At 36.4% G+C, this 11,762-nt stretch overlaps 1 protein-coding gene across 1 annotated transcript in view; it reads left to right on the forward strand.

The window, feature by feature from the left end:
- The window catches only part of LOC117115290 (stimulated by retinoic acid gene 6 protein-like), a 47,433-nt gene that overhangs the window by 30,234 nt on the left and 5,437 nt on the right, over window positions 1-11,762 (forward strand). The window contains exons 12-18 of the mRNA XM_033259014.1: window positions 1,210-1,285; window positions 7,271-7,343; window positions 7,974-8,022; window positions 8,220-8,337; window positions 8,798-8,899; window positions 9,645-9,808; window positions 10,507-10,635. Of these exons, the coding sequence (XP_033114905.1) occupies window positions 1,210-1,285; window positions 7,271-7,343; window positions 7,974-8,022; window positions 8,220-8,337; window positions 8,798-8,899; window positions 9,645-9,808; window positions 10,507-10,635 (711 nt within the window). The remainder of the gene's footprint in view (window positions 1-1,209; window positions 1,286-7,270; window positions 7,344-7,973; window positions 8,023-8,219; window positions 8,338-8,797; window positions 8,900-9,644; window positions 9,809-10,506; window positions 10,636-11,762) is intronic.

Genomic DNA, 11,762 nt, shown 5'->3' on the forward strand with positions numbered 1-11,762 from the left:
TTATTAATAGTATTATTATTATTATTATTATTATTATTATTATTATTATTATTATTATTATTATTATTATTGTAAACCACATTTTTATATTTTTGTATTATTATTCAAGCTTGTTCTACTGCAGTATTTTCATGTTTTATTTAATCACAGTAATTAGGTTTATACTGATTTTTGTTGTTATTGTTGCACATCTTTTACGACTGTGCCTGTGTTATATAAGAGAAGCAATAAATTTACTTCCAGACGAGGCTTTTGTTGACACTATTAAAACGTGCTTAAATAATGGAGGGAATATCCTCAATGCTTAAAAACAGTACACTACGTCAACCGTGTCATTTGATTTTATAAGTTTTTTAAAACTGTCCTCCTGATTCATTACTTTTATCATGCTAATTTTTTTTCAAAAGACTTCTTCCCACTGCCCCTATTTTAGTACCGGTATTCAGGATGTAGACATACTTTTTAGCGTACTTAAACATTTACCATGCCGTAGCATTGGGCACAGTATAAACTGTCCCGCAGAATGTTTCTTAAATTTCGTCCTTTTTTATTCAAGAAAAAGGACCACCAAATAGAGGGCACTCGGAGAATGCATACCTTCACCCACATCATAATTCTCCTCCGTATAAATTTCCCACACATATTGTCCCCATAGGAAAAAAATAATGGGAAAAAAACAACGACAACAAAAAGTAGACTCCATAGGAGTTGAGCCCGGGGACGATAGTGTGAAAAACACTCTTCTAACCACTATACAAAACTGTTTTCACTATATCACTTTGAAATTAATGGTCATATGTTTTTACACTTTACCGGTCAACGAAAGTGGCGATTATCACTTCTGGAAAATTTGGATTGTTAGTCTAAGTCTGGTACTAGTTTTGAAGCAAAAATGACATACACTGAATTCTCAAAACTTAATTTATTGTCAACTAGGTAATAATATTCTTGGAAAACTTTTGAGTACCCTACTTCAACCTTGTGTATCTCACTCGGATGAATGTTTGTTTTGCGGTTGCATTAGATATAAGAACGGGTCCATAATTATGTATTATGCGCAGAGGATCCAAACTGGGTTACTGTACTTTAAAACGCGTCTATTGTGGATGTCCAGTAAAAATACTGTCTACGACATTGTCTATACCATATTTCACCCCTCCTCACAAGGGTATATGCATTATTATTTCATTATTTTAACTCTTTCTTCAGATACATTTTGGGTAACATGCTGGCTCTCCTACACCGTAGTGATGATATCGCTCTTTCATGGCCTCGTCGTTTACAGGTAGGCAGGCGTCAAATTATTTTTTAAGGGTTTGATATTGTTAAAAATCAAATATTTTTTTCCGAGCTAAGCAAAGGAAGAAATATTTGTGTCAGTAAGTTTAACATATAATATTATTTTCTCTGCCAGGGCAGAGTTCGTGGTTTTGATTACATGTATGTAACCTCATAAATCTACCAATATACCAACTACTCTTGGAAATTGAGGATGGTCAGTTTGTGTCGAGGCGAGGAGTGGATTTTACTGTTTTAATAGCGTTACTAACAGTACCCACTCCTAATAAGTAGTTGTTTTCTACATATCGACAAACTTCTGAATCTGTTTCGACAATTTACGTATTTGTTAGTTGCGATTTTGTCTATCACCTGACAAATGATTCCATCCCGTTGATCTGGTAGGTTTTATAATCCGAATACGGATAAGGTACAGTATTTAGTTTTTAAAAGAGCATGGATCTCATAGTTTGCATGGATCCCATAGTTCAACGTGTGTGCTTGATAGGACACTATTTCATCCGTCGTTCAGCCGAATACGTAATAAATGGCCAGAAGATACAACATTACGCTTGGACAGTTCATACGTACCTAACTACAGAGCGAAAAGCGGAGCCAAAATGCTTGCAACCAGCCACGCAACACGTCAAGACATTTCAAAGCAAGTTCCATAATTAATTTTGGACCTCCCGCCAAAGAGCGATCTGCTGGAATTGGAACGACGGAAAGGACTGCAGAAAAACAAAACCCCTCCAGCATACCTTTGACCTCTGCAGAGGAAACCATCCCAAAATCCGTTGTTCCAAATCCAATAAAACTAGGCTACAATCATCCACAAATCCTTTCAAATCCAGTTAACTACAACCTAACGATGTAATTATCAGGATGCCCGTTAAAAATGTTCAGTTTCATTATATCGGGATTTACAAATGGTTTTAAAATGGGATCGACGGCTTCCCCTACTGCTATGATGTCCAGAAATCATAGTAGCTGCTTTAGGTTTCTAGGGGCAGTTAAAGAGTTTATAGACAAAGATCTTTGTTTAGGACGCATAGCTGGACCTTTTACATCTCCCCGTCTCCGTTGGGATAATCCTAAAATTGGAAGCGGGAAAATTCAGAATTATACGCGATTAGTCCTTTCCGAAGGGTAATTCGGTAGACGCCTCTATTCCGGTTGAAAAAAAAGAGGTCTCTTGTGACAATATTGATACAATCGTGCAACAGGTGTTAAAATTTGGTAAAGGTAGTTTAATGGCAAAGACCGACATAGAGGAGGCTTTTCGAATCATCCCTATTTCCCCAACAGATTACTGGTTACTTGGCTTCTCATGAAAGGGCCTTTTTTATTTCGACAGATGTCTCCTCAATGGAGCTTCGAGCTCATGTAACTGATTTAGTACGGTTAGCGACACTCTAACCTGAATAATGAAAAAATTAGGAAAAAACCAAGGGTGTGTCCCACTTGTTCGACGATTTCTGGTTTATTGGGGAAGCTGGCCAAGACTCGTGTACGATCTCATAATCTTCATTATGTTGCTATGCTCCCAGGTGCACGGGAGTTCCAATAAAGCACAGTAAAACGGTAACACCTAGGGCGTGTTTTTCACCATTTACCGTATTGAGGTAGATACCATAGCAATGGAGTGTAGAAATCCGTGAACAATTATCATACTTTCTTGACAGTAAGTAAGCCACGTTAAAAGATGTGCAATCGCTGTTGTGCTATTAAACTTTGCACGTTGTGTATTAGTACCCGGGCGCCAATTTCTAACAAGGCTGATAAATTTGACTGCGGGGAGCAAAAACACAAATCATACACATGAAAAAGCAACCGATTTTCATCGAAACCAAAGACGATTTAAACATTTGGTACGAGTTTGCCACCAATTTTAATGAAAAAAAGCAGTAATGCTTGTCGAAAATTGGTATTTATCAACAACCTAAAATTTGTTCACTGACGCAGCCAGCTCCATCGGTTGTGTTGGATATTTAATGCTCGCATTATATTAAGTTGGCCGATTTCAATGCAAATCATTATTGTAAATGTACCTAATAGTGTTAATCTCTTAGCAAATAAGTATGTTCTGTTTCAGTCGGACAAGCAGTGGTTTTTGTGCTCGGCAAAAATACCGCTTCAACACTCTTCTCCGATTACTTAGTTGCCTCGTTCTCTCTTGTCTTCATCACAACATAATGTTTAGGGCCCAACATATCCCGGGTGTTGACAATGTTCTGGCCGATTGGTTGTCGCGATTTGAGATTTAAAAAAATTAGCTGCGTACAACAAGTCTTAACAAAGTTCCTACGCCCGTACCTTCATTGCTGATGTATAAAAAAAAAAAAAGAAAAAAGAAAAAATTTACGGACAAATTCCATTTGTTAACAAGTGCCTCAATAGGGACATTGCATTAGGGCTTTGCGCTACAAGTGGTCTACCACCTACGGCCACGCTGCCCAAACTATGGGTCGCGACCTTTGCGTTAGGTCGCGGGCCGGTTTGCAAAAAAAAAAAAAAAAAAAAAAAAAAAAAAAAAAAAATTTTGTGAAAAAAAAAAAAAAAACAATTTATGTGCTCATTTTCAGACAATTAATCAGGTCTGATGACTTAAAAACAGCATGTTTCTCGGTGAATCCTCATTAGAACAATATTTTATTATATGCCCAAAATGAACATTCTAACATTCATATGACTAGTATTATTCCTGTTACCGTTTATCACAACATAATTGTGTAAATCTAGCTTTCATCTTTAAACATAAGCCGATATAGATATTGTAAATTTTGTCTCAAATTCTTTAAATTTTCCAACCATGGTGGGGCTTAGGTGGATATGGTAGTTTTTGGAAGTATGTCATTATGTGCCATTCAGGCACCTATTTATTTAATCCGGGGTTTTGTTTTACTCATTTTGTCAAAAATAGAAAGAATTAAAAGGTAATTTAAGTTCCATTTTCAAAATACTGAGAATTTCATAACCTCACCGCCAACCAAGGTGGCGCTGACGTGGTGTGGACTCTCATTCTATTAGCGCTCTCCCGGTCCCACCATTCCCTAAATCCTGTGTAAGCAGCTGGTAACCAGTGGTTTTCTGCAGAAAGTAACAGTACATATCATCACATATAAAGAAAACAATTAAGTTTATAGGGCTAGACCCCGTGTGGTACAAGTGCCATAGCTTTAGAATAGGTGCTGCATGGCATGCAGCATGCCTAGTTTGGTCCGAACAGGTAACACAAAAAATGGGACGTTGGTTTTCTAATGCTTTAAAAACTACGTACGCATTTCCTTCTTCAAGATTTGGCTGTAGTTTAGCTAACATAGCGTTTGGCTGTGTGCAAGCGGGCATAGCTGGGCTCAGAGGTTAAAGCTTTGGTGCCGATAAAATAGGCTCTTACTACACTTATTGTGCGTATGACTTAATAATAAGACATAAGCCATTTGTGACTTTAAGGCATACAATTTAGATTTTTGTGTTTTTGTGGGTGCTCCTATTTTCAAAGGGTTCTGGCCTTTGGTCACCCAGTATCTCTATTTCTCATGTGTATATTGTATTTGCTTTGACATGCTATCTTATAAAATACTTTGTAAAACTAGTTAGTCATTCGTTTTATAGGGCAGCACTATATCACTTGTATTTGTAATTGTAATAGAAAGGCTGCTGCCATAATTTTCGTCATTATTGAATAAAATGACATTTAACACACAATAACGGGTCTTCGATAGACTTGTTGTCACAAATAGTTATTTGCCTCTGTTATTCTTATTAATGTAATCATTATCATAGACATATCTAAATTAATTATATTCTTCAAGATTCAAGAAACATTATTGACTGTAAAATATAGGTATAGTAGGAGCAGTAGAATTAGCAGTAGAAATAGAAGTATAGTAGTAGCAGTAGTAGTAGTAACAGTAGCAGCATTGTATATAACAGATGAATTTAATGTTGTCGGTGTAAAAAAAAAAATCAATACTGATTTATTACCATTACAATCACTATTAAATAAGCCACATTTAATTTCTACATTTTTACTGACGTCATCGTCATCAGACACAACAATGTTAGATCCTGAGACAGGTAACGATGGTGATTTGTTGTTTCCTTTGGTAATTATTAACGGAAGTCATCTTTGACAAGCTCATCGTCGAAATTATCATGAATACCTTTTAAACCACTTCCTGTTTAAATGAACCACACGGTAACCCTTCTTGTTAAGGAGCTGGTCAAATTATTGATTATGGGGCCTGATGATATAGGCATATAAAATCATATTCATATTTTATTATAGTATAGTACAGTATAGAGAAATACATCAGTAAGTGATATATAGGTCTAAAGACAGATCTTCTTGTACAGTATTGTTTCCTGTGAGTTAGCTACCATAATTGCATAAATAGTAATACTGTACTTTTGTGTCCAAATTGAAAATTTAAATGCGTATACGGTAAAGGCTTTGACTCATAACGCTCAGTTGGTAACTTTCAAAACGGTAATCGGAAGTCCGAATTTAACAATTATTCTATTAATTTTGAAGGTATGCTGTACTAACTGTATTCAATACAATATCATTCATACGCAAAACTTTGAATTTTAAGAAATAGAAAAAACCTGTCCTAATGGTGTCTCTTATACACATCTAGATGTGTATAAGAGACAGATAGGACACTATTTCATCCGTCGTTCAGCCGAATACGTAATAAATGGCCAGAAGATACAACATTACGCTTGGACAGTTCATACGTACCTAACTACAGAGCGAAAAGCGGAGCCAAAATGCTTGCAACCAGCCACGCAACACGTCAAGACATTTCAAAGCAAGTTCCATAATTAATTTTGGACCTCCCGCCAAAGAGCGATCTGCTGGAATTGGAACGACGGAAAGGACTGCAGAAAAACAAAACCCCTCCAGCATACCTTTGACCTCTGCAGAGGAAACCATCCCAAAATCCGTTGTTCCAAATCCAATAAAACTAGGCTACAATCATCCACAAATCCTTCCAACTCCAGTTAACTACAACCTAACGATGTAATTATCAGGATGCCCGTTAAAAATGTTCAGTTTCATTATATCGGGATTTACAAATGGTTTTAAAATGGGATCGACGGCTTCCCCTACTGCTAAGTTTTCTATCATCTTTAAAACATTGTAGCCATTCACGTGGGATTGGTATCCAAATTTTGATTGCAGGGTGCCCCCTGATATTACTCGAAAATTTAGTTTCATACACCACATCAAACACTAGCTTCTGCTATATTTTATGTTTAACGTCAATATGTGTTAGTGAAGTAATAGGCCTAAATAATAAAATTAAATCAACAAAGTTTTTTACTCGTACTTGTAGTTGTTTATTTCAATGGATTGCTGACGCAGAAAACTGGAGGTGGGTGGGGGTTTACTATATTCATGTGACTACTTTAAGCTTGGTAATAATAAACCACTACCCTAATAGTAACCCATACCCTAAGAGTAACCCACCCTACAAAACAATCGAAGAATAGTAATCCATGGTTATTATTAGAAATTTTACGGTATATATAGTCTTTTATTGAATTAACGTAGGCCTATTGTTAACCTGTACCATTGTATTATATACTATGTCATTTTCATTCAAATGTGCATGATTTTAAAAAAAATAGGTCATTGATTTGTAATATTGTTATGTATAATTTCTCCTTAATTGGAGATATTTTGAATTTTTAATAAATGGATAAGATAAAAATGAATTAAACTGAATTCCAACATAATTTCACACGCGTTATTATTAGGGAAAATGTGGTGCCACACAACATTTCGTGTGCATTCACAAACTAGGCCTAGTTCATATAATGATTATCATCAATGCCAACAACACTTACGCGGTGGCTACTCGACTGCTTGCATTCAAATCTGTTAGCTGTTTCTTTAATAAGTCGTCTATTATTAATAATGACACATGGCTCTTTGTATAAGTGTAGTAATGATTTGGCCGCTTTTTTTTTTCTTTTTCAGACGCGATTCCTTAATGTTATATAAAGGAGATCGATCTGCGTTTCCACAAGATTATTCGCATCCATCCATCGTTGTAAGTGAAAACAGTACATTTTGTAAATAATATGTTGAGAACAATGGAATAATGAGAATATGAGAATGGATGGAAAGAATGGTGGTGATTATGAAAAGGAAAAGTATGATGGTGATTATGATATGTGAAAGATGAATTATTATTTATGTTCATACGGTTAATGATGAAAGAAATTGTTTGGAGATAATGGGCACACAAGAGTGGCCGGATGGGCAGTGCTGCTACAAAATGTAACACCGCGCATAATAACACCAAAAATCGGTACAATGGTGTTATAGTGCAAGGTTGGCGACCAAAAAACCACCTACCCAGGCCCATATCCGGGGGAGGGGGTTATGGTTCGGAGAACCCCCTTTTCTAGTAAACCCCTCTCTTTTTTGGCGAACCCCCCCCCCTCTTCAAATTTCCCAAATAAGTGCTCCAACCTAACTAATGCACTGCAGACCCACCCAGACACAGAAGTTTTCAAACATATCTGCTTTTATAGCATTATTTAGACCCATAAAGCACAAAAATCCTCTTGCTTTGGGGGTTTCGGTAACCCCACAGGGGCTTCGACCGTGGACCTCACGCCCAGAAACCACCCCCATTAAATTTGACTAATGTTATCATGTGCTTGGTTCTTTGAAGGTATCGAGCTTGCGCTATTCTGGATACCATATCGGTTACACACTATGGGGTGAGTTAGTAGCTGTATGCACGTATAAGGTACATAGGCCTAAGCAAAGTTATTCATAGTTATTCAGTTATTATCCAAATCTCACTTAATAGGCCTATACAGTGTAGTGCTCAATATCATAGTTGGCAAAGGTATTTCTATTTCGCCCGTTGCCTGTTTTTACCATTTATGCATTGTTTTCTTTTCTTATCTTGTAGAGTTTTTCATTTTTCAAATCACATCTTGGACTTTACTTTTCTTTATATACTTTTTTATTGTAATTCCACTTAAAGAAGGTTACGATTCTATTCTCATCAATGCATTACGAAATTATTGGTAAGTTTATGTTCATAATTTCAAAGGGTACCAGGCGTAGATTCTAAGGGCCCGCCCGGTCCCATTCCCCTGCATTTTTCTTTTTCTTTTTCTTTTAATGCAGAAAAACCGAAAATAATAAGTCTGAGATTGTCATTTCCGGCCATCTAGATGTGCCATAATCCTATCTTTTTCCTCACCCCAATAATGGTGGGGCTGAGGTGGTGGACTCCCCAGGGCCCCTTTTATATCGAATTCCTGCATCCACCACTTGGTTCTGCCTTGTGTGGTAGGCCGCCTGTAAAAATAAGAATATTAAAGCCAACAAGTTGTTGATGAAGTAGCAGCATGTAATTTAATTTTGTACTGTAGTAGTGTATGCACGTCAGAGGTCAATCGGCCTGTATGTACATTACCATACATGTGTGATTTGGACTTCGTGTGCTGAATCTAAAATATTGATTTTCTAATGCATTTTCAGGTTAACACTAGTACTCGGGTACATTTTTTTTTACGGCCAGCTTTTGGTCGTCAAATATTGCTGTCTGCATGAGAAAGGCAGAATACTGGGTCTCAATAACAGGTAAACCGCATGTATATATACCATAAATGTAAAAGAACATTAAGGTCCACTACATCTACAACCCTACATGTGCCTACTTGTCATCTGAAGATTTATGGAGAGAGGTCTTTTTCAGTTGTGGGCCCCAAGTTTTGAAATTCTCTTCCGCAATTTGCTTAAGAGTCTCCTAATTTGATCTAAGTGCCGTCTGAAATTATTCTTATTTGACAATCTTTAATTTTCCTCTCTACTCTCCTGTTTATTTTCTTTTTTCACTTTCCTCTATCTTTGTTGTTTTTCTTTTCTACCACTTTCTTTTCCGTTTCAACCATTTAGGCTTATTCCGGTTTATCTGTTGTCCTTTAAAGGACATAGAGACAAATTTTATATGCGCTATAACAAATACAAATTGGTTCAACATTAACTAAGGTAATATCTGGACACAAAATGAGTTGTAGTGTGTTGAAAGGTCGAAATTAATGATATGATATATACCTGACGTGTTAGTTATCTGGAGGTCATTGATTCGATTCCCACCCGAATCACTTGCAAATTTTCAAACTATCAATCAATAGTCAAATTACATCAATTAATGTTAAACAGGCTATAATATTTTCACTATAACTAAATAGCATCGTAACATACGTCAGTCAAAAGCACTTCTCGATACTAGGCCTAATAGGCCTATAAATAGATTCTGGTACATTATTGATAAGTAATTAAACGTCATTGGTACGTGGCGTAATATTTTGTCTTATTTCTTTAGACGTTGGTTTCACGTAGTCAATTATACGTTTTTCTTCTTCCACGTCATAACCGGCCTTGTCTCCTGTCTTCTGCGAATCATTAAAAGTGTTATTTTTGGCGCAATGTTCATCGGTCGTATTGACCGGTGCGTGCTTATGAGAGGGTTTGAATTATGGGATTCAGGTAAGATACAATATTAGGCCTGCACTTCATTATCCGTAACACTCATAAAATTATTTGCAATCTTAATTTCTTTTAACATACATACATAACATCATTTAGCCTATATAGCGCTATTTTGTGAGAATCAGAGCGCACAAAGCGTGGACTACAGTTCTTCTCCCCTGAGTATAAGAGTCTCTTCGTGAGCTGACTGGTAAGCAAATTTTTTTTGACGTAGGATAGTTTGGCACTAGTTTACAACCTACCATACGAAATGTAGGGCCGGTAAGCCGGTAACAGCTACTATCGCCTGCCACACGATGTAAGATCTTAAGAAAGCAAAACATTCGAATTTGATATTGGAAAAACACGTGCTAAAAATATGCACTTTCAAAATTATTTTAAGATATTTAAGCCACTGGCTATCTCGAGAGAATAGCATCATATATATTAACTTATTGCATGGAGGCAGACTCATTTATCTTTTAAAGGTTGCTGCCTGGAGGGGCCAGACCCTACACATTATGACAGAAATATTAATTGAAGAGGTATGAAGATCACAGATATATTCACTATCGTTCTTCGAGAAAGTTAGCTCATCAATCCCCATGCGCCATCTACCGCCAATATTGAACTATGGAGGAAGTAACTCCTCAAATGGTAAATCCAGACCTGTATGCTGTACACACAACTAACTTTTGTTTATACATTTGTTGTAGGCTATAATGCATACTTTGGGTTCTTGAAACTGGAAGTTGCTCATACTCACCCTGTATTAGTCACATTTTGTCAAATATTATGGAGCACGATTAGACTTCGCCGACAGGAGACTAGTATCGGCTTTAAAGGTACGAGACCTGTTTTAATTCACTCCCGGAGCTTAGTAGACTAATTTAACATACAATGTAACCACTGGCTACTCTTTTCCGTGCACATGGACCATAAATGCACACGGGACTAACGGCTTAAACGTCTCATACGAAAGACGGTGCGCAATTGTAACTTGTATTTCAGCCCTCCAGCTGAAACACAAGGAAAGGCAGCGATGTGGATTGAACCGGGGACCTATAGATCTCCATGGTTCAGCGCACACAAAGTGGCTACCACCAGATTAGCCGACTGAGCAGGGTGAATATCATATTTTACAATTTCCAAAGGATTGCCCAATAATTACTACTTTCCAAAGAATTGTTATATTATTTAACCATTATTTTCAAGCATTCGGGTATGGCTGGATTGAATTTGATTTGGGTTTTATTTGTTGTTTTTTTTGTTTTTGTTTTTGTTTTTTTAAATTCTCACAAGTAAACAAAGTACAGAAATTAAATACCGGTAAGTCGTAAAACAACAATTATAGAGAATTTATGGATAAACCTTTAAGCATTTCTGCTGGTTTACGAAGGGGTCCCGTTGAAATAATAAGAAACACTACAATAACAAATTACAAAAAAGAAAGGCCAAGGCCTAAAGTAAGAAACGTAGTAAAAGGGTAACAATACTGAATACAGCCTGATGAAGTCTTGTTGACAACAAGATGAAAGCTTGCGTAAGTCAACACCAACGTACTTATTTATTTATTTTAAAATATATTAGATAACTACTGAATAATTAAAACAAATTGCTTGAAATGAGAAAAATCTAAAGGAATGAATAAGGGAAAAGAGTTATCGAATCATTGTCTATGTAGGCCTAGGTACGATTGTTTTTAAATCTCTCTATTTACCGTGAATTCTCAGAGCACAATGTCCTGTAGGTATGACCGATGTTGATAGTAATAATATTCATACATTCATAATGGGTATTATTAAAGTCAGGCTCCGGAGGAAAAAAAAAAATTTGATATGTTGTAACTGATTTTTCTAAGACAGAAAAAAGTTGTTTGACGAAAAACTGGGGAACGGTGAATGAGATACAGATTTTTTAATATTTAAAAACTGGGGGAATAAGGTGTAAAAATGGGCAGTTACGCCCCTTT

Source organism: Anneissia japonica, unplaced genomic scaffold (genome assembly GCF_011630105.1).
Source record: "Anneissia japonica isolate Jap-2015-1 unplaced genomic scaffold, ASM1163010v1 scaffold287800_len1627635_cov199, whole genome shotgun sequence".
NCBI lineage: Eukaryota > Metazoa > Echinodermata > Crinoidea > Comatulida > Comatulidae > Anneissia > Anneissia japonica.